We start from the raw sequence: 26196 nt of genomic DNA on the forward strand, positions 1-26196 counted from the left end.
TGCCACGGTGTCACAGTGGTACAGTATAAACGTCAGGTAGCCAAGGAGATGGTTCAAGACTTTTTATTGAATTTTTATTGAGTTTAGCAGTGAAATAACTTTTTAACCAAAACAGCCTGGAAAGAGTAGGCACAGGCTGTTACATTAATATTTTTCTAACTGATCTAAACTTTAAAATGTATTTAATTGGAGCAATCCAACAGTCTGGTTATTGCGGCCATAAAAATAATATGTAAATAAGTTCATTGGAATTGTGTGTACAGGTGCAGTGTATAAGTCAATTCACAAAACCCATGAACATCAACCACTATTCAGAATATGGAAAGGGCGTTTATGCCAACTTTAATATGGCTGACGAGGTGGTGGTGATGCACCACCAAGTAATTCTGGCATATCTGCCACTATCTTTGCAGTGAAGAGATGTGTAACTCTGTCAAAAACAAAATATTTGACAAGTAAACGTTAACGGCTTTGTTTCCTGAATTAATAATTCAAGCATAAAAAGTTAAATATGTTATAGGTAATTATTTTCTTCATAGAGAACGTTGGAGCGCGAACGTCCCGCGCTTTCTGATTGGTCTAGCTGACGTTCTCTTCAAGTTGTCAAAACTAGAGAGCTGCGCGTCTTCTCATTGGACGAAAAGAGTTTCAAGCGGTGCCAGCAGGTAACCACTCGGCCAATCAAAACGCTCCTTTTATGTTGTCCTAGAGACCGTGGTATTTCAGTCTACGAGCGACTTCCTTATGCAGAGTCAGAGTGTGTTATGAGACATAACCGTAAAACATTGTGTCAGAGTTTCACCCGTTAGAAATACATGAGCTTTCGCTTCGAACGCGGAACTACAGCAACCTTCTTTTGAAACATTTATGTAGGCTATACATTACGTGTCTGTGTGTAGTGTTGCGTGTGTGTGTATGAAATATTAGCCCGCCCAGCCCAGCAGCCCTTCCTATCTCCCCTCCCTTTCCTCCAACAGTCTCAGTCGGTTCGCCCGCCCGCAGCACTTGCGTTCTCTCGGCCGGGTTTCACTCCAGACATGGCTGCGAAAGTGTGTAGATCGGTCCTCCTCCTGTCCCGGAGCAGCGGAGCCGTAGCCTCTTCTGCTTTTCCCGCATTCGGTGTCTCCTCACAGCGACATCATCAGAGCACGAGAACGGTGAGTCCCCGGAACGGAAAGCAACCGAGCATGGGTGCCGCTACCGCTGCTGCTGGACTAGGGGAGGGTTGTGAAGAGAGAGATGAGTGGGCTGGGTTCCTCTCTCTGGTGCGGGTTAGAGAAAACAACCCGGCAAGGAAGTGTTTCGGGACGTTTCTGTCCGCATTGAGTGTTCCGTGCATTGCACAGTGATCAGCAGTGCTGCATCATTAACCAGTGCACTTTCAGTCTAGCTATAAAAGACGTCCGGTTAACCGAAGGCGTTTACTCATGTACAGCCAGTGTCACGGCTTGACTCATGTATGCACACTACATGTGCATTTTTCATGCATGCCACAGAATCACACCCGAGCGATCGGATGCGCTCGTCTGGCACGGGCTCCGTGCGTTCCGTTCCAGGATAACCTTGAAAGCAACAGTGGTCTCAACTTTAACGCTGACTGCCCTCGCAACTCCGAGACACATCATGCGCTCTCCGTGATTTATGACGTGGCATTGGACCGCTTCAGTGATTTCAAGCATGCAAAGTGTGTTCTTTCAAGCTTTGCCGGACTGGACGGACCGTGTGAGTGTGTTTGATCCACTGCAGTGTCCGGTAGTGTGTCTGTACTGGCAATCGAGATATAGTGTCAGTGCGGTAGGACTCCTGCGTTTACACCGGACGTTGCGTTCTCAAGACGCATTATTAAAAGTTAAACTGTTCTTAACTTGACGCGCCGTCTTAAAAGCGCAACGCAATGTCCGACGCATGCGTACTCAGAACAACAAATAAAAAACAGCGCTGACGGAACGCAAGAATGCGTACAGTCCTGCTAGTATTAAGTACAGTCATTGCTGGGTAAAAATGAGTAGATGCTCCCTCTCATGCATGCTCGTTAAATTATGTCACTCCTCCTCTTTACTCACGCACACCCCTCCCTTCCTTTCTGCGGGTGTTTCCCGTTTCCAGCGGCAAGCCTGTGGGTTTTCCTTTGAGCAAACTCCAGTGCGCATTGCTCAATGGTGCTCCAGCATGTTTTGGATGGTCGTCAGCTGGAGAGAAATCATAAGGGCAGTCCTTGAGACACCATCATAGACTGTGATTTTTCTGTCTTCATGACTTTAAAGTCAAATTGAGAAAAATGAGAGGAGGAAGATGAGCAGTTCCCTGTCAACAAAGTACTGTGGCATTGGCATAAAAATATAGCCTTTTTTTAATACGTTAGCATAATGGTTATGCAGTTATATTCCTTGGACAGTACCATAATAAATAAGCCTCTATGAACAGTGATATTAGTATTATCTATCGATCTAGCTATCTATCTATGTGTGCACATTCTTTACACACTTTGTACTTCTTAATATGTTTTTGGACAAAAAAGAAAAAGATTTTTCAACTCTGGCTCATTGGAAAAAAGGCCCTTGTGGCAACATTTCTGCTGAAATATTACGTTGTTTCTTGTACTTTTTGCGACACTTAATAGGGCCTTTCGCACCGCATGAACCTTTTCATAGTACCAGAACTAATTGTGGAACTTCCCACTTTTGGCCGTTTGGGACTGTCTTTTTCAAGAACTAGCTCATACTCCAGAGCAGGGTCTAACCAGCACAACTGGTACCAACTGTGACGCAAGTAGACACTGATTGGCCAGAAGAGTTCGAACACGCCCTCGTCCGCCATGATTTAAAATGCCATGTGTAACATACTGTTAACATTGTGTCAACGTATTTTGCAAGTATGATGAACAGCCATAAATATATTCCATGTCCATATATTATGTCCATGTCCAGTGAGTGATGCTAGAATGTTAAAGTGCCCCTATTATGGGTTATGAAAGGTAAAAAAATTGGTTTTGGGAGTACCCCTACTCCACTGTCATGCATGCAAGGTCAAAAACGCTTTCATTGTCTAATAATATACATTTATTTGTTTATTTTTTTACCTTATTTGCGCAAGGACTCTCAAATTATTTGCTCAACGATTCATTTTTCCAAACCCTCCTTTGCGTGATGCTAATCTTTGGTGATTGGTTTGTTTGGTCTCAGTTTTATTTCATCATGAGCTTGTAATGCCTGATAAAGCATTGTTTGTGAGCGCAGTGCTGCTTTGAGTACAGCATTAACGGGAAACCGCTGTTTTTACCGCTCCAAAAGTGGCACCTCGTTGCAAAGAATGAATTAGCATTTTCATTCAGACCAACGCAAATAGACTAACAAGTGAGCGTCATGGTGACATCAATTTCAATGATTCAGAGTCGCCTTTCTCTTTTGATAGACAATAACTTAATACACAATGCACTTTCAGATTTAAAACTTTGCAGGATGTTTTAATTCACTTCATAGAGCTTTGTTACCTGCTGCATGAAAGGTCCAATGGTTTTTAAAAATCCATAATGGGGCACTTTAATGCTTTATAGGTCTTAACATACAACGTGCATTAAAACCCTACCCTAAGCCAAACCGATAGCATTAACAGAAAATAAACATGATATAGTACACATTTGCTACAAGCTGTTGATCATGACTCATGTTTCAGAGTGCTCTGCATGAAGTGCAGTGCTGTACCATTTCAGCTACCAAGCAAAAATAAATATGTAACTGATTATGTGATTCAAACATTGAAATGTATTAGTTTGCAAATCATTCACTAAGGTAAAAGTGTTTTAGGAGTATTAGTAGTTAATGTTTTACTGTCACTAGTGTTTATTTCATATGGAAACCTTTAATATCGTGATATTTTAATTTGGTAATCGAATAGTACCTTGACAAATACTGGAATACTATCTGATTCTAGCACTCATAGGGTCTCCTCAGAAAATATCATTTTATGGGTTTATAAGTTATAAGTGACTTAAAATGTAATGTCTGGTTTTAAAGTAGTATTTGCTCTTGATGAGATTGCAGCATACAAATAAATCTATAAGTTGTTTACACCACCATACCTCTTAGATTGGCAGAAAATCCCACCAGCAGACTCCCACATCCTTCTATGGATTGAGCAGTCCCTGTTTGATCATGAATCTTGTGTGTCTTCTATTCATTTCTCTCTGGGCAGTAATGTTTGTGGGTCTGTTTGCATTTATAGTGTTCCCCGTACCAAGCAAGCGTGGCCTCTTACGGTGCTTGGCACAAACCTGTCAGGCTGAGACACCACTGTGACAGGTCTCTGACAGCTAGGCCATGCTGCCTTCATCTGTTCATCACATGCTAGTTGAACACCAAGTCTCAAAGCACCGTTTCATCATAAACATCCAAAGCCCTGCTGTGAGGTGTTTAACGAATTGCTTCAGCATAAATGTTTTCCCTAAAGACTATGCACTTCAGTGGAAATAAGACTTTGAGTGTCGATAAACACTTTGAACCTTAGCTAGACACAAGCAGTGGAGAGTGCCATGGCAAATCAGCATCCTTTTGGATCGGTAGCTGAAATGCCAATCGCAGTCTCACATATTTAGACTGACTCTGAACCAGACCCCTGAGATATCCACTTAACTCTAAATGGCTTGCTATTGAATCTGTTCAATAACAGTCTCCTTTCTGAATGTGGACAAATAGAGACTGCTGAGGAACAAAGTATATTTATAATATTTCTAGAAGTAGATAACTCTGTGGTCCACTCCAGTGGCTTTCTGTCATATATTCTTTAGGGTCATCAATCCGGGCAGTGAATTGTTGAGTTTACTCTTTTAGTCTCAAGCATGCAGAGAAAGTGAACCAGCTGCAGAGTCTCATTAAGTATGAGTGGTGTGTCCCTTTGCATACCTTAGAGATTTTATAAGAAACATGCAGCATTATTTTCCAGCCATCTGGAGTCATACTACCCAGGCTTCTCTTGTAATAGTAGCCAGTGTTCATGCTCCTTTTAAAACACAGATTGATTACTTGTGAGGTCTGTTAGTGGTGTTTACACAGACGATCACATACCAGTGATCACGTCATATTGATAAGTAAGCGACTCCAGCAAGTCTATAAGCATAGATTTGTTTTTCCATTGACATAGCAGCAAACATAAAACAATAAAATAACTTATTATTATTAATCTTAATGGTGTGTTGAGTTGAACCTGCCAACTTTCACACTTATGACAATCAAAAACCTTGGTTTATATATATATATATATATATATATATATATATATATATATGCATGTTTTAAGATTGCTTTTGAAACACAACACTCCTTTGTTGATAAAGAAAAGCACTGCTGTGACAAGAATAAAAGTTAAATGACAAGTTAAATGGTATTTAGTTGCATGATCATATTAACAATTAGATTTTTACATTTTCATCCCCTCTGAAGCAATCTCACCAAAGCCAGACAAAATAAATGGGACGACATTTAAAAATTTTGTGAATGGACAAACCAGCCTAACCGTGCTGGGATAATTTGCCCAAAAAGATGGTTCTGTGATATTTTACTCAGGGTCATGTTACTCTGGTCTTGTTTAGTTTCAGTCTCAGACGTCACATTCATGGACTGTTGGCTAAACTTCTGATGCATTTTGTGCATTCCACAAAAGTGGAAAAACTTCAGGAGTGTCAAAATCGTCATCGGATCGGTTGAATCTACAGGATTTCCGCGAGACGTGTGTGTCGCTTTCTTTAACGTTCCACCTGGAAACAAAGATATCGTGGCACCAAACCCCCTCATGAAAGAAAACAGACATCGTGTTTAGAAGTGTGATGATGAGTATTATCAGGATCAACTAAATGCTAGATTTTCAAAAGTATGTGAAATATTTAAAGTGCGTGGCATAGAATCTCTAAAATACGTCTGATAGTTTTACACACCGGTCTGTTATTGTGGGGACATTTCCAATGCCTCAAAAATTGTGACTATAAATGAAGCAAACTGTGATTTGGTTGTTTGACATGTCGGTCAGATGGCCTCATAGCTGGGCCTTGGCCAATGAAAGCTGCTGTGAATTCTAGTCATTCAGTCTGAAGGTCTGGCTACGCGAGACTAGGTCTTGAATGTGGAACACAAAAGAAGATATTTTAAAAGACGTTGAGTTTTCTGTTCTGTACCATAAAAGTTAATAAGGTCTGAGGGTTTTGTACCCCATGCTATGAATGAACATTCTTCAGAATATCTACTTTCGTGTGGGTTTTTTGCACTTCTTTAACATTTATGGTAGCATGAATAGTCATATGAATGCTTGCCTTAGCAAACAACGCTTCATAATCAATTTATGGATCCTGATTAGACCGATTAGGATTTTAAGATGGATAATGAATAGTCTTTTAAATGGAGGTCTCTGTGTTTTAACAACAGAGCGTGTCATTTATTCAGCACTGGGGAATGTCAGGAAGGGCAAACTCTGGGCTGGATAGTAAGCTCAAAATTATGCAATGCTGTTCCTTTATGTCTAATACAAAGATGATCCATTGGTTTAGTGTTGATTATTATGCACTTACAGTAATTATGACATGGTACGATTGTGAAGCTAAATCCTTAAATTCAGTTTTGTAATAGACTTACTATTGCGTACATTTGGGTAGGTGTAAACTCTTTGTAAGCCCTTTATTGTGTTCCTGTGGATCTTTCCATAAACAGATGCATCAGCTGCATCTCATTCAGTGCATCCAAATATGCCTATTTACTAGGGAAAAAGCAGTAAATGGAGTGAGAAAAATTTCCACATCTATACGATTCATCATGAAACCGTAGATTAAAAGTACTGTAAAAGATTTTGAAGTGTGTGTCCAGTGGACACTTCACTGTCCCACGAGGACATGAAAGAGGAGTTTGCATTAATGAATTGTGGTGAATTGACAAACCTGATGCTGTAGGTCACATGACACTGTCATTATGGCTGATAGTACAGGTGCTGGTCATATAATTAGAATATCATCAAAAAGTTCATTTATTTAAATAATTCCATTCAGAAAGTGAAACTTCCATATTGTATTTATTCATTACACAGACTGATATATTTCAAATGTTTATTTCTTTTAATTTTGATGATTATAACTGACAACTAAGGAAAATCCCAAATTCAGTATCTCAGAAAATTTGAATATTGTGAAAAGGTTCAATATTGAAGACATCTGGCTCCACACTCTTAATAGTTAATTAACTTAAAACACCTGCAAATAGGGTTGGGTATCGATTGGGTTTTATACGATACCGGTGCCATTTCGATACTTTTAAAATGGTACTTGTGCCTAAACGGTGCCTGAACCGATACTTCTATAAAAATAAATAAATAAAAGCCTAAAAAGGATAGCATTAAAGAACATTAAAAAAATGTAAAATAAATCCATAGCATTCACGCGCTCCTTGGATGCTCTCATTTCCCAAGCTTCCCTTACTCTAAGGCTGATGCTGTTTTCATATGAAATCTAAGTGGACTGTCTCTGAGGCGATCGTGAATTTATGTACTACAGTTTATGGGGCTAAATGCTATAACACCACTAAAAAAAACAACTAGCGACGCCCATACTTCTTGTGTACATTTCTGAGAACCAGGAACAATATTTAAATTGATTTCTCAGGCATTTAAGAGGCAATGAAATGAAGCACAGACATCTGCGTTCTTATTCGGTTCAGTGCATACCGCTTCAATAGGTACCGGCTTTTGGTACCCAACCCTACCTGCAAAGGCCTTTAAATGGTCTCTCAGTCTAGTTCTGTAGGCTACACAATCATGGGGAAGACTGCTGACTTGACAGTAGTCCAAAAGACGACCATTGAAACCTTGCACAAGGAGGGCAAGACACACAAGGTCATTGCAAAAGAGGCTAGCTGTTCACAGAGCTCTGTGTCCAAGCACATTAATAGAGAGGTAAAGGGAAGAAAAAGATGTGCTGGAAAAAGTGTACAAGCAATAGGGATAACCGCACCCTGGAGAGGATTGTGAAACAAAACCAATTCAAAAATGTGGGGGAGATTCACAAAGAGTGGACTGCAGCTGGAGTCAGTGCTTCAAGAACCACTACACACAGACGTATGCAAGACATGGGTTTCAGCTGTCGCATTCCTTTTGTCAAGCCAACAGACCACGTCAGAAGCGTCTCGCCTTGGCTAAAGCCAAAAAGGACTGGACTGCTGCTGAGTGTTCCAAAGTTATGTTCTCTGATGAAAGTAAATTTAGCATTTCCTTTCTGCAATCAGGGTCCAAGAGTCTGGAGGAAGAGAGGAGAGGCACACAATCCACGTTGCTTGAGGTCCAGTGTAAAGTTTCCACAGTCAGTGATGGTTTGTGGTGTCATGTCATCTGCTGGTGTTTGGTCCACTGTGTTTTCTGAGGTCAAAGGTCAACGCAGCCGTTGATACCAGGAATACCAGGAAATTTTAGAGCACTTCATGCTTCCTGCTGCTGACCAACTTTATGGAGATGCAGATTTCATTTTCCAACAGGACTTGGCACCTGCACACAGTGCCAAAGCTACCAGTACCTGGTTTAAGGACCATGGTATCCCTGCTCTTAATTGGCCAGCAAACTCGCCTGACCTTAACCCCATAGAAAATCTATGGGGTGTTGTGAAGAGGAAAATGTGATATGCCAGATTCAAGACTGCAGAAGAGCATTGAAGGCCACTATCAGAGCAACCTGGGCTCTCATAACACCTGAGCAGTGCCAAAGACTGATCGACTCCATGCCATACCGCATTGCTGCAGTAATTCAAGCAAAAGAAGCCCCAACTAAGTATCGAGTGCTGTACATGCTCATACTTTTCATGTTCATACTTTTCAGTTGACCAAGATTTCTAAAAATCCTTTCTTTGTATTGGTCTTAAGTAATATTCTAATTTTCTGAGATACGGAATTTGGGATTTTCCTTAGTTGTCAATTATAATCATCAAAATTAAAAGAAATAAACATTTGAAATATATCAGTCTATGTGTAATGAATGAATATAAGTTTCACTTTTTGAATGGAATTAGCGAAATAAATCAACTTTTTAATGATATTCTAATTATTTGACCAGCACCTGTACATCCGGATTTCATTCATACCACACACATTCATCCTACATAGAAAATACTTTTTAACGGTTGCTACATTTTTTCCTAAAATGTAGTACTTAATAGACAGTATGTGATTTAGGAAGCGGCTATAGACAAGTTTTAGGTTGATTTCAGTGACTGTGTCAAATGTGAGCCATTTCCTTAAATAGACAGCAACAGTGTTCATCTTACCAATTCCATTCTTTGGACTTCTGATATCAGTACAATTTTCCATTTACATGTTGCTAAGCTAACAGCACAGTGCTTTAATACACATGACATTTAGCCAGAAGAAGTTAGTTGTAATTGGATTATGAATATTCTTTGGCATTGAATTAATAAAAGTATTATGAGATTGTTATTTTTTTCTTTTCAAACAGTGAATTTTTAGATTTAAAAAATGTTGTCTTAGAATATGGCTAAAATTTGATGAAGACTTTGAATCCCCATTGTGCCTAAAATGCTTTGTAGGCAGTTTACTAGGTTTTGATATGGAGCCATTGATTCCTTTTAAATTTGTGGCAAATATAAATCCAGTCTGCATTTAAAAGAAAGACCTTTTCACTTACCCCCATATGCAACATTGTGTCTTACAGCCATCTTCAGTTCCTTTTGTACTTAATCAGTTTAAGTACGTTAAAATTAGCCGAAGCTTAAGTGTGGAGAGGACAAGGTAGTATTTAATTATTGGTGACAAAATTGAAGGTTATTAGAGCAGCTACAGAAAAGTGCCCTCACATGAAAGCTCGACCTATTCATTTCTATTGGGCAGCTCGCTGTGCTTTCCCATTGCTCATAGGTGAAAGTCATCCTTAATGCAGGCAGTAATGGAGGCTGGTGAGAATAATATGATGATGGATGAGGAAGCGGTTGGTTACCCCTCTGCTCTGATGTTTCCCCTAGATTTTGACACTGTTACAAAGCCTGATCATATGATTGGTCTATGAATATTGGATGTACCACAATGTCATTACTTTTGGCAGGAAAACAAATCTCTCTGTCTATTGAGGATCTGCATCAGCTTGGTACATTAGGCTTTTAGACGAAGGTCACCCGAGCTAAGATTCCAGTCGGATGGATGTTAATTGAATATTAATTATATTAATTTAAGCGTGAAACTGGTAATGAAGATGTTTGAGTGTTGACATGTTGATGACATTGTAAAAATCTAATATGCATTCTTAAATTTTAAAAATAAAATATTAATGGGAACATTACATAGCATACAGCCTTTGATTATGTCACTTTCAAGTAAAACATCAGTGGTAAAATGAAAAACAAAGCAACAAATTATAGAACGATAGAGCACATACTGTACCAACTGTAGAACAAAGATAACTGTTAAGTGTTGCAGATATCTAACAGCATTATCAATTTATCAAAGTATTGAAGTAAACCTAAAGCAATAGAAGCCTTACATACATATGACAGTTTGACTCAAATAGTTTTTTTCCCACTTGTTTAAATTCACTGAAGACGTACTTTGCATTAATACTTTGTCAGGGAATTTGACGCATGCAGCCACATTATGCATGGGATTGATAAACACTCTTTTATTGTAACCAGTGGACCAGTAATTGACTGTTTGCAAAGAGCTTGATTGACAGGTGATTTGACCAATCATAACGTGCTATCTGTCATTTTGTCCGACAAACAAATTAGATAGGAGGGTGGATTAAGTTTGGTGGACTTAAACTTGAAAAGTTGTGTGCATTGAAGTCTTACCACGATTGAAATAAAATACTTTCTGATGTTCATTCGTGTTTATGTTTTGCTTTAAGTAAATATGAAAAGACGAGCGGTTCACGTGCCGCTTTACTGAGGCAATACACCAATCTGTCACAACACATCAAAGAGCCACAAAACATTATTTCTTGTTTGAATTTCTTAAAAATATGACAAAACTTGAAAGCTGAGACTTTGTTTCATACCAGAAGTAACCTGGTCTGTCTTGTCTGTCAGCGTGTTGTCAGTTTTCTTTTTGCTTAACACTGTATATTTTTCAGTTTGAGAATATTGACATTTGCAGGCTTATGTTTATGTTTTGTAGATAAAATTTAAGGGGGACATACAGTATACAGCATTCTGCACAAAAGACCACTTTGTGGAGGAATGTTAATGAGACCCAGACTGCTTCGGTCAGAGAGGCTGGACCTGGAATTTAAAAAAGTAAAAATCTAAAGTGAAACTATCAGAGGCCATTGAGGGGAAATTATTGGAGAAGTGACAAGCATTGACCTTGCTAGATGGTTTTGTGGTGGATCTGTTGCAATGTCAACAGTTCACGTTGCGTGAAATACTTCTGCCTTGTATTTTAATCTATTAGGCCTGATGTACATCATCTTCAATAAATGTAACGCACACAAAGGGCAGACAGAAGGAAACAGAATAGCATTCAAAATATTACATCACATAGAAATCTTAAAGAAAATTAATCCAGTCTTCATTGACTCACCCTTATGTCAGTCCAGAACTGTGGAGACGATGATACACGGGGCAGATTTTTATGAGCAATGTTGCCGAGCAACTTTGGGCAATGTTGTCGTCAACAGGCAACCAGATGAGGAACAGAGCCCAGGACGATCTAAAGTATCCAGATAGAAATCTGCTGAACATTCTCAATGGGAAAGTGCCCAAGAAACATTGCTTTGGAAAATTGGACAAGAGTAGCTGGTACATTCTTCAACATTTGTCCTTTTGTGATTCTGAAAGAAGAAAGGAAGTACTACAGTAGAATGACAATGAGAAGTTTTCTTCTAGTTGAAAGTTTTGCTCTTCAGTGTAGCATGCAAACGGCTTTAAATACTTAAGTGTTAGTTACGTTCATCAAACCTGTTCTAGTCAATTGAGAATACAATGACAAAGGTTGCATGCTTAAAGTTGAAGAATCATTAACGGTGGGGTTAAGGGAAATCTTTACATGTTATACTGGCTAATTAATGCAATTAAAATTTCACAAACAAGCCCGGTGTCCACGTGACGACCTGCAATCTGTGTTTACACTGTAATGAGTTACCACAACAGCAGCGCTCTGCCAGATTTACCGTTGAGCTCTCGGAGAGTGCCATAAACAAACAACCCAGCTCTGACCGGCTCAGCAGCTGCCATGTTGTGTTTCTAGTCGATTACCCCGACTGGCTATTTCTTCAGCATACAATAGACAAATACGTAACCCAAACTGCAGGCTTCTCTGCAACTTCATACTGGCTATGTGATCTCTATCTGTGTTTTTGTGCTTTAAAGTGTGTGTTGAGAGCGTATTTGACCCAGATATTCTCTGCAAGCTCCCATCTGACTTTCTTGTCCTGCCAGGCCTGTCGTGGATCTCTCAGTGGGCTGTCTGCACCATGACCTCCTCCCCCATTGAACGAAAAGGAAAAGGGAATGGGAGGGGAGGCAGAAGCCATGAAGCTTGATTACATCCACTTAAACTCTGTATCACAACAGGAAATCGATATAATTACACAATAGCAAAACATGTTTGGGAGTGGAGAGGTTGTTCTGGAGGAAGGTGACAGTTTTTTCCCAGTGAACACAACGAGTGCAAATGCAAGCCATCCTTCAAACTGATCTGTTAAGCTTTGGGGCTGGATTTTATTAACTGTAACAAAGCAGCCTCACACACTAGCCTCCTCTAGGGATGTGAGATTGGAAAACCAAAGCTTAGACAACAACATGTGGATTCGGACTGTTCAGAAATGTGCTTTAATATGCCTTTGTGCATTAGCTTAGTGAGTTAGGCTCAAGGGTTAACTTGGTAGTGGACTAGTTTTGATCCACATCATTTTTGAAGTTACTGCTGAGAATCATGACTACTTATCCTGGCATCCCACGATTATCAGTCAAAGCTTGTTGCTTTTTTTTTGTGTAATCATTTGAGAATTGAAGGGACTCATTGCTTTAGTTAGATCTGATCCAAAGCTTTCCTTCTAATTCATTCTGTTTCAGTTTATCTTCGCTTGGTGCTCCTGTTCTTATTTTGGTGAGCTTCAAGTGACTAGGAATAGGAGGGCAAAATCAAAGGCAGAACCTGTACCAAAATGTAATTGTTTGAGTTACGTAGTGGGAACTTGCCTTAAGCAAATCAGTATTAGGCTGGGTTTTTCGCCCACTAGTACCACATGATATGATACATGTTGTGATACATTAGTCACAATTTCTCAGCATGCATCATGGTATAATAATTTGAGCGCAGTTGAAACTCTGCCAAATTTGCGAGAGTCCAAAATTAATCTACCGGATCGGTTTCAACATCTGTTGGATGGCTCTTAGCACAATATGCTGCCTCATTTTCACACTGCTTAATGCTGGTTTATCATCTTTTAAACCTGCACTTTTAACACTGGTTTGCAGTGTTTCACACTTTTTAATTTTGAAAGGAGATTAGCATCACTGAACCCATAGCAGGGTTAGCACTGCTTTTCTGGAGTTAACTACACCACCACACACACAACTCTATCTCCACCACTTTTAATCCTTTGTATCTAGCATGGGAAATTCAGCATGGATCCTCTGTGCTGGATCCACAGCATCCAAGAGACGAGTTTGCCATGTACAGCAATGTGACACTGTCCCAAGACACCACAGAAGAAAGGTCACTGTGTTTGGTTGAAAGTGTTTTGAAAGATAGAGATCTTCCACATTTCCTAATTGTCAGATCTATGTGGGTTAGCTGCTCTACCATCGTATGAGTCTTTTCAGAAGAGTGATTGTTCATGACGTCCATGTACCCGAAGGTTAATTGTTCTGGAGGAAGGCAGTGTCAGTATTGTCCCCTGGGCTCTGCTGTACACATGGATTTCACTACTATCATTCTAAGCTCTCCGTTATGCTGTATGTTATATGAGCATTCATAAGAATAAGTGCTGCAAGCAGCTCTCAGGGTTGAACCAAAGTTTGTGAGATAACGAGGGCAGCATGTGCCGCTGTGTCTGTGCTGAGTAATGGTGCTCCTGATGTAGATGACTCAGCTTCCCACTGTTTCATTATTCTGTAGCCACATCGTACCCCTAAGTGGATACAGTCCGTGTTCCTATGTTGCGCAGGTGCCTGTGGGTCAGGTTGAGACAGTCTCCCACTGCAGAATCCGTAACGAAATGCTGCATTAAACCACACTGAAGAAATGTTCAGCACTGTGAATCATTCATGATACCATTCTTAAGAAAAAATGGGATTTACGAATAGTTTGCATATTTGTTCTGCTTGTGTTTCATGAATGAAGAACCTTTAAAAAATAAAGAGATTTTAAAGTGTTAGGCATCATACATTTAACGACTTTGTGAACCGTCACAAGGGAAGAACTGGACATCATACACTCCATGACTGAGGATCATACACTACCAGACTATAAAGTCATTCCGATCGCAACAAACTCATGCTGAAAGGTTAGCCTTGTTGCTAGGACACGCGTGACAAATGAAAACCATATGCATTCTAAAATTATCTGAAAATATCAAACATGTTTGATGTTTTCCAGGTGGATTGAATCAAAATCTGAAGCTAAAAAATTGGTGTATGTGACCATCATACACTACACGATTTCTGTTAAATCTGTCAGCTTAAATTAAAGCAGACTAGCCTCAACTTCTCCAGACTGTAAATCGGCGGAAAATCATGTAGTGAATTCCCAGCTTTAGATTTCAATTAATGAACTTGATTCTGGCTTATATGCATATTTAATTAAATGCATCAAAAAAGAAAGACTTGTTAACAAATTGTCTGTTAATTGTCAGTTTGTCTCTCTCTAGGTTTTACTCAAAACAAGATGAACTTGAGATGAATTGCCATTAAGCAACACTTCAACAATATGACAAAATTATCTATTTTCCACATTCAAAGCCATTATTTTAATGGACACGTGTGACCTTGCATCATTTAAATTGTATATGTTAATGCTAGCTAGCTGTAAACAACTAAACTTGTCTTGTCATGTTTGGGTCACTTCCCACTTCATTCTTTCTTATGCCATCATCTCTTGTGTGCAGACATACTGCAATATAAAATAACAGAAAAAAAAAAAAAAAAATGAAACATTTGTACTCTGTCATAGCACCCCTCCCCAGTGGATAGTTGGAAATTCAGGGCATGACTGTGTTATCCTGGTTCATTATTGGCATGCAGACTATTTTCACCTGCACATAAAATAATTGATTTGTCTGGTGATGCATTAAGTTGTTAAAGCCCCACGTTACCCGAACAGTGTACCATAACTGGAAAGCAAATTAGGTATTGTAATTACAAGTGAGGTTAAGTTGTTTATTCCCTTGGCTACCAAGGGGTTAAGACACGATTGTGTGTGTTTTTCGTCAAATGAGTCCTGTGGGAAAATGGCTTGTTTGATGAGGGATTTTGCCCTGTTCCAGCTATGTGCTGTAAAATTGGTACAGGCTTTCCTACTACCACTGATGGGTGAATAAACACTTTTCCTTTTGCATGCTTATTCTTTTTAATCTACTAGACCATTTTACCATGAGTAATTTTGGCATGGCATATAGTATTTACCTTTTAAAGTATCTAATGGTCTGTAAAGAACTTTTCATAGCACATCCCTAATTTGAATGTCTTTGTCATGATGCAAGGTTAATTTCCCTGTCAAAGTGCGTGCTTAAGCTCCTGTAAATAGAAATAGAAATACTAACACATAAACATGCACACATTAGGACTACTCAACTAGTTTTTACATTAGTCAATGCTCTGGGGTTATCTTGACTGGTTGTCAGTTGTGTAACTTCACTTGTGGTTTACATGTCATTCAGTGGCAGAACAACGGACTAATGTTGTTGACTACTAAAAATGCAGACTAGTTCACACAAAACAAAATTTGCAGTGCGTGATTCTCTGTGTGCAAGGGAAATAAGACAAAGAAAGCTCCAAGGAAAACCCTGACACACTCATTATTGGCCCTCTCAGGGGGGTTTAGCAGGCCGAACAGACTGCGTGAGGGTCACCCTGGTGTAAACATCACATCAAGTTTCCTTGGCAACTGATAAACCACCAGACTGTCACAACATACTTCAAACTGCATTCTGAAACTGAGGAAATCTAGAACATTTTAATAAAAAGAAAAGTTGAGTTCTAAGATGTGGGTCATCTGAGGAGCACAGTAGAACTTTACATGGTGGCTAAGGCACAGTGGCTAAACCAATAAGTCGGTTTACTTCTACAACTTACTTTTTTTGTAGTAGAGCAGACAATGGTAGAGACCACCATTTTCTCAGATAGATGTTTTAGGTTTTTTTATAGAACAGGAGAGAAAATTATCCAGTTTTTTAAAACTGCAGGCTACTATAACCTAGCAGTTTGGGTAGTTTGTGAAGAAGTACTTAATTTCTACTGACAGTGAATCTTAACCCAGCAGTGGGTTACACAAAACTAGCAAACACTGAAAATAACCCAAAAGGCTTAACCCAGTGGCCTGGTAAAAAAGAAAAAGAAGAACCCGGACAGTTTTAAAGTGTAGTCAAATTATATGTAGTCTCACCTAGCCAGACCTTCAAATTGACGGCAGAAGAGGCCATATGACTGACAGTTGAAGCAACCAATCACATTTCAGTTTGTGCCGCATCACGTTTAGGTGTGTGGATATGTCCCCACAATAACCGACCGTGTGTAAAACTCTTGGACATATTTTAAAGGTTCTATGCAGCTTTAACTATATTATAAATACTTTTAAAAATCCAGCACTTAGTTGATCCTGATAAGCGCTCATCACAGTTGTAAACACAATTCGTTTCTACAAAAAAGAGGGGGTTTGGCATCACGGCATGTTTGTTACCAGATGAAATGTTAAAGAAAGCGACACGCAAGTGTCCTGAAAATCCTGTATAATACATCCAATCCGATGATGATTTTGAAACTCCCAAAGTGTTTGCCATATGCATCAGATGTTCAGCCAACGGTCCATGGGTGTGACGTCTAAGGCGGAGGCTAAATGTTATCGAGGTATTCTGTAGTTCACAAGGGTTGCAATGGGCCACTCTTCGCCAGTCTTCCATATCCTCAAAGTGTATCACGTTTCATGTGCTTCACTGACAAATGGATTTTCCTCGAAAGCTCTGCGATCTTGATTGGTAATTTTTTTTTTCATTCTAAAAGAAGGACAAAAGAAAAATGAAGGTCAGAGTAAAACGAAAAAACAACAGACTTAATCTATGGCCGAGATCAGTTGTTCTGACAGAATCCCCCATTGCCTGAATCTCCGGTTCACCTGGGTATCCTCGAGGATTCCCTCTTATTACCCAGTACACAGTAGGGAGATAGACTTAAAAGGTAAGAGACTGTGTGGTTTGAAAGGATTTCCATTTTTCTTGCACCGACAACAGACACAAACACAAAAGATTTGTTTCATTGGCAAATTGCTGCAGCGCGTGAGCCGGCGGCAACTCCACAAAGACATGTAAATCTAGACTGAAGGGTTCCACGCGCAGCTTGAAAGAAAGCATGAACATTCAGGGCAAGCTGCTTTCAGACGGGCAAGGACTGTAGAGACTGCATTGACAGAGCATATGACCTCACACTTTTCCCAGTCACCATGGAGTTGCTGTGGAAACGGAGTGTTTTTTTTCTCGACGAAGTTCTAATTCAGCTTGCTGAAATGCACCCACTCTGACACACTTCCTTCATTTATGTGAAATATTACAGCCATCTGGTTGGCACGAACACTTTACGTTAAGAGCATTGGCAGTCAGCCTTTCAGGTTTTAAACTCCGTTGTTGTCTAGGTGAACTCTAACATGCAGCTGTAGTGTCAGTCCCAGACTAATGTGGTCTTGTATTGACTCACTAAGCCCATATCAAATTTCTTTTCAGAGTGATTTGATTGTGTAACTTTGCATCTACACAGCACTGTGGTTCACTGAATCTTGCTCTATAAAAAGACCTATAGTGTGCATTAAGTGCTCTTCAAAAAGACTTTGCGAAACATTCTTCCATACAGATGTTTTTTTATATTTTGTAAATTTGCTCAAAATGAATGAATCCACTCCTAGGGAAAGAAAATGACATCTGTAATCAATAATACTTTTCAAGCATGTAAAGGAGTCAAGAGCTGCTAGGTAAAAACAGATGTTTTGTTGCAACTTAGAATACATGTTTGTTGAAGACAGTTGTTTCATAATGTTGATTGTATAACATTATGTCTGAGCTTAGTGCAGTGTGGGTAAGTCTTAAGTAAGAGTGTGGGATGGCTTCTCTGTGATGGCTAAGAGTGGTAAGTACTATCCAGTGACCAGTAATATAATCACAGCTCTCTGCAGCGAAGGACTAATTACGGACTCTAACGAAGGTGGTAGGTGTCATTAAAAGACCTCTCCTTGGCTGGAAACCACAACCAATCGACCACACTCGATTCACACTCCTAATGTTGTCCATGAGTATAGGTTGTTGCGTACACAAACGGACAAATTTAGGTTCAAGTAAATTCAGAATTTAAGATTTTGGCTCCTGCAATTTGGCTCCTGATTTGTTATGTGAAATGAATTGGCCGCACTCCACAGGGTTATCCAAATACGACAAGAAAAAAATAAATAAAATCAGCTGCTTTCCTTAATCATCTTTGATTGGACAGAAGCAGCTAACACCAGGATATGTTCTTGTGGGGGAACAACTTGAGCCTTGAGAAAGATCTGCTAATAGATGTGCATGTGCTCCTGATAATCACTGTGAGTTCCTTTCCATGTGACCTGTTTCATAAATGTGCAAAAGTTGGGGAGAGAGCAAGACTTCATGGCAACCTAAAAATCATTTTTTTTTCTTGATTGTCCCAGCAAATGAGCATACTTAAAATCTCACGAAAACGTAGATCAAGAAAAAGGCCAGGAGAGAGTGGACGAAAGAGAGTGAAAGGTGATTTGTTACAATGAGTGGAGCTGCGGAGGCGTACTTTTCAAGCATTATAAAGTCCCTTGTAATCGTTTGACATTGTAAGGACCTCTCAGGTTTACAGGGCTCTCGCTGGTTTATCTTTTTGTGACAGTATAGCTCCACAGCATGTGCCTATTTCCCCCCTTCCAGAGAATTGTAGTGCGAACAACAGCTGTAAATATGAATATCAATCTGGTTTTTATATCATTCTGCTACAATTATTAGAATGGGTAGAATGGGCATTTCTTTACTCTCTGTTTAGGGCTATTCTTTGCAGGTTTTCCATTATGAATGAAAATTCATGGGCAGTTTAATAGATTACCTTCCTCACTTTACTGAGTGGGTATGTTGGTTTCTTTACTATTGGCTGGGGCTATTGAACTCTGCATCTATATATCTTTATCACTCTTTCAGGATACTTTATTTATGCTGTTTTTCAGATATTGTAGTATATAGATTACCTTGGACTGTACATCTATGGATTGATAGTGCATCCATATTATTGGCTGGCTTCTGCATATTTTACGGCAATTGGGGTGCACCAGTCCACCTGGAAATAAAGCTACTACAACTGCTCATTTGTATTTGACTTTTCAGGCATGTCTTATAGTGTGGAATAAAGTGTTTCTTATAAAACTCTTTTAAATGGCATATAAAAACAAACCAAGTGTGGTTTTGCATGCTGGTTGGAGAGACCGTTCTTGTTTAGAAGTAGGTGATTCTCAGTTTCTTGAGGTTTTGGCAGTCTGTCCCACATTGGACCTTATTGCACCAGATTACCCCTCAGTTGTCTGGGATAAAAGCACAGCCTATAGCCCCTTTCACACTGCACGTCGGACCCGCAATATTCCCATAACATTGCCTGGTCGTCTTCTGTGTGAAAGCAACCACATCCCGGAATTGATTACCGAATCGAACCTGGGTCGGGGACATAGTAACATTGCGGTAATCGATCCGGAACGAGCGCTGTGTGAACAAAAGCCAGATCTAATTCTGTATCGAAGTAATGACGCGCGTTATCGCGCGACTCTTTTACCGGCTGTTTTGAAGGAAGATCAACATTCACGACGAAAACATATGTGCAAACTGTAATGAAGCAGAGACCAGTTAGTTCCTCACTTTCCGCGCTGACGCAGAGATCATTTGCTTGCTTCAGTTAAAGTATAACGTGCCAAGCTTTGTCGACTCGTACATTACACGTCACGCGCTGATGTCACATGTCGTTACGGGATCTTCAGGGGTTGTGTGTGAAAGCACGCACATATACCGGGTCATCACTGGGAGTGTGAAAGTGCCAAATCTAGCGACCAGGGAACAATTACAGGAACACTTTACCCCTGTATTTGCCGGAATGGCAGTGTGAAAGGGGCTTATGCGAGTATGTTGTGCTGTCTTCTAAACTTGCTCCTGGAGGGCCACCATCCTGCAGAATTTAGTGTCTGTAATACAAATCAGTCAAGTTTTCTCAAAGACTTTGATTACCAGATTCAGATTGCGGTTGGACTTGAGCTCCAAGTTTTTTGTGCATCACAATGTGGACATTTTCTGGAAATTCTGTGTTTTCAGTTAACACACAATTTGTATAAAGATAAATATGCAGCTACACAACCATGTGACATTGATGCAAATTAAAAACAAGGCTATGGCTGTGTGTACTGAAGTGCTAAAATTAAATATGGCATCTACTCTGACAAAGGTTTGTTGGTTGCCTCAGTTACCCAGTATTGTCCTTGGCAGAATAGAGGAATTGAATGTCTATGTTACGCATGTCAGCTGCTGCACATTCTCATAGAGCCACAGCCTGCCGTGTCTGATTACTTGCTCCTGTGTGTTTCTTTCATTTTCAAATCAGTACGAGAGCTCATGTCTTCCCCTCACAACTCCTGCCACAATATTTCTGCTCTTTACTGAGCTGCCCTCCTCAAATCCTCCCTCACGTGTTAACACACTTTCATGGAATGCATTGTGAAAGAGCCTGATTCATACCAGACAGCACCTCATCTCGATCCACTCGATGTAACCTATTTCCCTGCTCTCCTTAAACTCTCCTTTATGTCCCTTTGGGTCACTCAGTGAGTAGTAAGACCATGCTAAATGCTCATAAGCATGTGTGTTTGTGGCATCAAAAAATCATGTTCTCTGTGGGTTATGGGATACAGAGTCTAAGCCCCTGTCCCTTATAGAGTCCATATTAGTTTTTGAGAAGAACAATCACAAGCACTTGCTGTGCACCCTTTGACAAACCCATGCTGCTGCTGGCTCCACAACAGACGACTTCTTGATCAGTGTGGTCTCAAAGGAGGACCAAATGGTTGGAAGAGTTAGTGGGAAGTGAGCGTCTGTTAGGGGTTTGCTTACTGGCCCTTGTGTCAGATTGTCCAGGATGATGGCTCAGGCCTGTTCTTTTAGACATTTCATCCATTTTGTCACGCACCAGGACTATGTCCAAACACTTACGGCATTGTCTCCCAACCCCTTTCCTGGCACACCATCAGTACATATTTTTTTAACTCTTCCTAATTAAAACACACAAGATTTAACTAGTCAGGTCATTAGTAGGGAAATTCTGGCCCTTAAGATACACTTTCATGCAGAATATTGCTCCAAATCTGATCAAACTCACCTGCCTGTAGCTTTACAGTGATGCTAAACATCTTGATTCACTTATTCGGGTGTGTTTGATTAGGGTTGGAGCTAATGCTGTGTCCCAGGCAGGTTTTTGAGCCCGTTAGTCACGACTTCAAACCACGACTCACAATTTTCTTAGGGTTACATGCAAGACACGCCAAACTACCTGAAAGCAAGGAATTGTAGCTAGATTATTAATGTTATTGCAATGTTATATTGTCCTAAATTCTATTTCTACCGTGTACCACTTGCATAAACACTGCATCCGTAGGGGCTGCCATTGTTGTTTCGCGGGCTATGTGATGTCAGAGCTCAGAACTGGGAGTACATCGATCTAGTATGAGTTCACAGGTGGGAAGTCACGGGTTTAACTGTCGTTCTGGTGCACTTCACGGGAAGAAGGGTAGAAGGTTGGAAAACACCGGTTACGGGTTGCCTGGAACAAGGTATAAGCTCTGCAGGAAATTTATTTCAAGTGCCAGAGTTGGTCCGCAAACAGAGAAAGGTTAGGAAACACTGATTATTTGGGGAATTCACATTGGCTGTGATTAGAAGTGACAACTAGAAGTAATTCGAGCCGTGTGAATTATAATTTCCTATGCAACAAATTTGACTCGTTGACCTCTAGTAATTGAAATGCCTTTTAATGTGAATTCCCCTTTAGAAACAAGCCACAAACAATTCAGGACATTTCCACACCAAAGTTTGCAGTTAGGTTATAGGGTTGTTCACATCACTTACACAGTATGTCCTAAAGTAATAGTGGTGCTTATCATAGAAACCACTGCCAATACAAGGAAGGGGTGAGATACAGGGCCTCTAATCATACCAACACAACGTACCTGTCCAATGAACCCCTCTTATTATTACATTTACACTCAAGCTGTGAATGCTGCTTTTATCCCTCATTTACACTGATACAGAAGGCAGCAGGCATTGATTTTTTTTTGTTTGTTTGTTTGTTTTTTTGCACTCCAGCAACTTTCTGCAGTAAGATCGCTTTGGATGTGAGAGTCTTTTTTCCACACACACACACACACACGCCATATGATGGACCATTTGGACCTGATATTTGCAGTATCTTTGCAGTAAAATTACTAATTACCTGTGTTTTGATCAATTGTGTCTATAATCAGATTAAACACCCGCAGAAAGAGACAGGACATCAGAAAAATCCAATCAAAAATCTTTTAATGGCAAGTTGAACTAAAGCCTGGTTCAATTCCTGGAGGGCCACAGCTCTGCCGAGTTTAGCTTCAACCAGCTCCAAATCACACATGCTTGGAAGTTTCTAGTAATCTGAAGACCTTGATTAGCTGGATCAGGTGTGTTTGATTAGGGTTGGAGCAAAACTGTGCAGAGCTGTGGCCCTCCAGAAATTGAGTTTGAGACCAATGATTTAAGCAATACACATTCATTTCCGTTCCCACATTAAGGGTTAGAGATTTCACACTACCCACTAAGTGCAGTGCAGCAAAGCAGAAGTAGCATGCTCAACTTAGTATGGTCACAATTTAGTAGAAACGTATTCATCAATGTCTTTGCAATATGGACATAAAATAATGAAATGAACTACTCACAGTATTGACAGATGTCTGTTGGGCTTGAAGTTTAACATGCAGTAACAAGAATACTTTTACTAAAAATGAACCTAAACCCTAGGTTCTCTAGATTTCTGTTCTTCTGTGCATGTCACATTCTACATGTCATTCAAATGACATTTCAGAACATTTTAAGTTTGCATTGAGTCATTCTTATTCACTAGTTTATAATAGGCATTTATAATTAATCTATGCCTGTTGTTACAAGAAATGCTCAATTTAGTAACACAGAAATGGGTTTATTTTCACCTTTCAAAGAATCAGCTCTACTAGGATTATCATTTGTACTGACCAAATCTTTAGGACAACATTATAAATTTGATAATAATAATAATAATAATAATAATAATAATTATGTAGATAACTATTTTAATTCCAGTGAAATACAATTGAAAGGTTTTGCTAAAATGTTAGATTTTTTTTTTTTTTATGCTGTGGTTGACATTTTTGTGAAAATTGCCACATAGGACATAGTTAAGAGTTGAGAGGATGTCTCGGATACTGAGGCCTGTTCACACATTGCTATACTAAGTACAACTAATGCGAAGTGCAGCTCTTTCATGCCGGGATGTCTCCTGTGTCATGTGCTCTGGGCCTGTGAGCCTTACAGGGTGTTTAGTTTGCTTGCATGACTTTATTTACCTCTCAGTCCTGTTTCTGCCATGTGTCTGTATTTAGAACCGCTGTGCTCTGGTCTTGTGTATCACGGGGGGCCTCATTACCACTTGTTCGTGTCTGTATGTCAGGTCACGTCTTATGTCTGGTACTGATCTCTGAATGAGAGCAGAAACTCACCTCATAGGGAATCTCATTACGAGAATTTGTTCTCTAAAACCATGACGAGAAAGTATTACGACTATTGGTCTGAATGTTTTTGTTAATTTATTTGTTTGTTGGCCACCAGGAATTTATATATATATATATATATATATATATAAAGCTACAGCCCAAAACATGACAAAATAAGTTTCCTCTTTTTTTTTCAGTTCAGATGTAAATGGCACACATGCAAAGTTTTTAATCTCAGTTTAGTGTATTGAGGACTTTGAAATGTCTCATTGCTAGGTTCTTGTCAAATCATGGTGAGTTTATTTCTAATAAATTAGCCTGCAAATCAGTAAGTAACAAGTTTTTTATGCAATAGTTGCAACTTTGTTTTGTCACATTAAACTGTGACTTCCTTGTAGTTTAAGTTTCCTACAGTGATGAAAGAGCTCTATTCTGGACTGAAAGATCTTACATAACCGTGAACGATCCAACTCCTGCCACCCCCCAACCCCTTCATGCCCAATGGTTTAAAACAGATACTGGATAAAAAAAGAAAAAAAAAATTAGTTTTAACCCCCCCTAATTGTTCTCCTACATTTTTTCAATCTGTCAGCCCTTGGTCACGGACACTGTCTACGGAGCTCAAGAGATGAAATGTCCAGAAAGTGGCTGTTATTGTACTGATAAAAGAAAACCAGACAGTTGAATGGTTTGTATGGCAGGAGAGCCAAGATGACAGCACACTACAGGGCACAATTTAAAAGCCAGTGACCATGACGCTTGATGTTGAGCTTGCTGATATTTTAGCCCTTCGCAGTAAGATAACTTCATAACTGTGATGTGAGCTGTGGTGATATTGTGTGAAAATATCTGTCTTAAAGGGGTCCTATGATGTTGATAAAAAGAACATTCGTTTATGTATTTGCTGTAATGAAATTAGTTAATGCAGTTTAAGATTAAAAAAAACACATTATTTTCCACATAATGTACATTATTGTTTCTCCTCTATGCTCCACCTTTCTGAAACGCATTGTTTTTTTTTTACAAAGCACATCGGTCTGAAAAGTGAGGTGTGCTCTGATTGGCCAGCTATCCAGTGCGTTGTGATTGGCCGAATGCCTCAAGCGTGTGATGGAAATGTTATGCCCCTTACCATACTGTGCTGCGTGTCCCAGTCATAACTGCAGCAAGACAAAAACAATAAAGCCCATTACAAATTTGTTGCATCCAGTAGGGACATAATTACTGATTATAATGACTTGTACTGCGTTTTTACACATTGCATTGCACCACGTAAACATAAAACCATGTCTGCATTTTTGATCGGAAGAAATGAAAAACAACAAGAACTATTCTACACTATCGGTTCATAATTCAAGTCCTCGCTCCCCCCAGCTCTGCATATTTTGGCATGTCTCTCTGTTAACACACCTGATTCAGATAATCAGCTCGTTAGAAGTGAGCTCCGTGCATGAACTGTGTTCCCATTGACATATTCCCGAGCAGGGGAAATTGGTTTACCTCACTTTGGAACATTCATTCATGGATTTGCGCTGCAAACAAAAGTGACATCATACAGTATTCCTCTGTAAATAAATAAAATTTTAATTCACGTCTCGCACACTTCAATGCACTTTGAATGGGACAAATACATTCGCTTCGAGCTGAAATCATCTTGGAATATCCTGTGAGGTCCACTTTGCAGACCAATAATGTTTGAATAGAAAAAACGTCTGAAGCCATAAGAGAAACATACAAAATGTGCAGAGCAGGGGCGCGAGGACTGGAATTGAGAACCGCTACTCTACAGTGATCAAATCTCACTTTTAATCATCAGTGGCAAATCCTTTAAATGTGTAAAGGTACTTACAGACTGTGAGTCAGAACAGCCGGCACTGTAATCTGCTCTTCCAAGATCAGAAAACAGTCCTCCATAAAATGTGCTGCACACATCTGAATATTTAGTTTGAACTGTTCTGGAAAAGTGTTGTAAATACAACTTAACCACTGATTTCTATTTGTGTGCTATTTTGGAAGGCCAAACAAAGTTTTTTCGCTTTCACAACAAAACTGTGTCCCCATGACCTTTCGCTGGTAGCAAAGTTACGCCTTCTTTCTTTGTGTGAACATTTGGGCGGCGTTATGCAAATCCTCCCACATCATGACACAGACATGTGGGGGCGTGTTTAAAAGAGGCGTTTTAGGGTGGCGTGTACGAGTCTTAACTTTTATAAAGAATCTTTCTTTGGGT

At 39.7% G+C, this 26196-nt stretch overlaps 1 protein-coding gene across 1 annotated transcript in view; it reads left to right on the forward strand.

Moving 5' to 3' along the window:
* The first annotated feature begins 943 nt into the window (after positions 1–943).
* LOC128026674 (calcium uniporter protein, mitochondrial-like) overlaps positions 944–26196 on the forward strand; it is a 63374-nt gene continuing 38121 nt past the window's right edge. Inside the window, exon 1 of the mRNA XM_052613928.1 lies at positions 944–1157. Coding sequence (XP_052469888.1) covers positions 1038–1157 — 120 coding nt within the window. The 5' untranslated portion in view covers positions 944–1037. The remainder of the gene's footprint in view (positions 1158–26196) is intronic.

This window comes from Carassius gibelio, chromosome A13 (assembly GCF_023724105.1).
Source record: "Carassius gibelio isolate Cgi1373 ecotype wild population from Czech Republic chromosome A13, carGib1.2-hapl.c, whole genome shotgun sequence".
In the NCBI taxonomy this organism is placed as follows: domain Eukaryota; kingdom Metazoa; phylum Chordata; class Actinopteri; order Cypriniformes; family Cyprinidae; genus Carassius; species Carassius gibelio.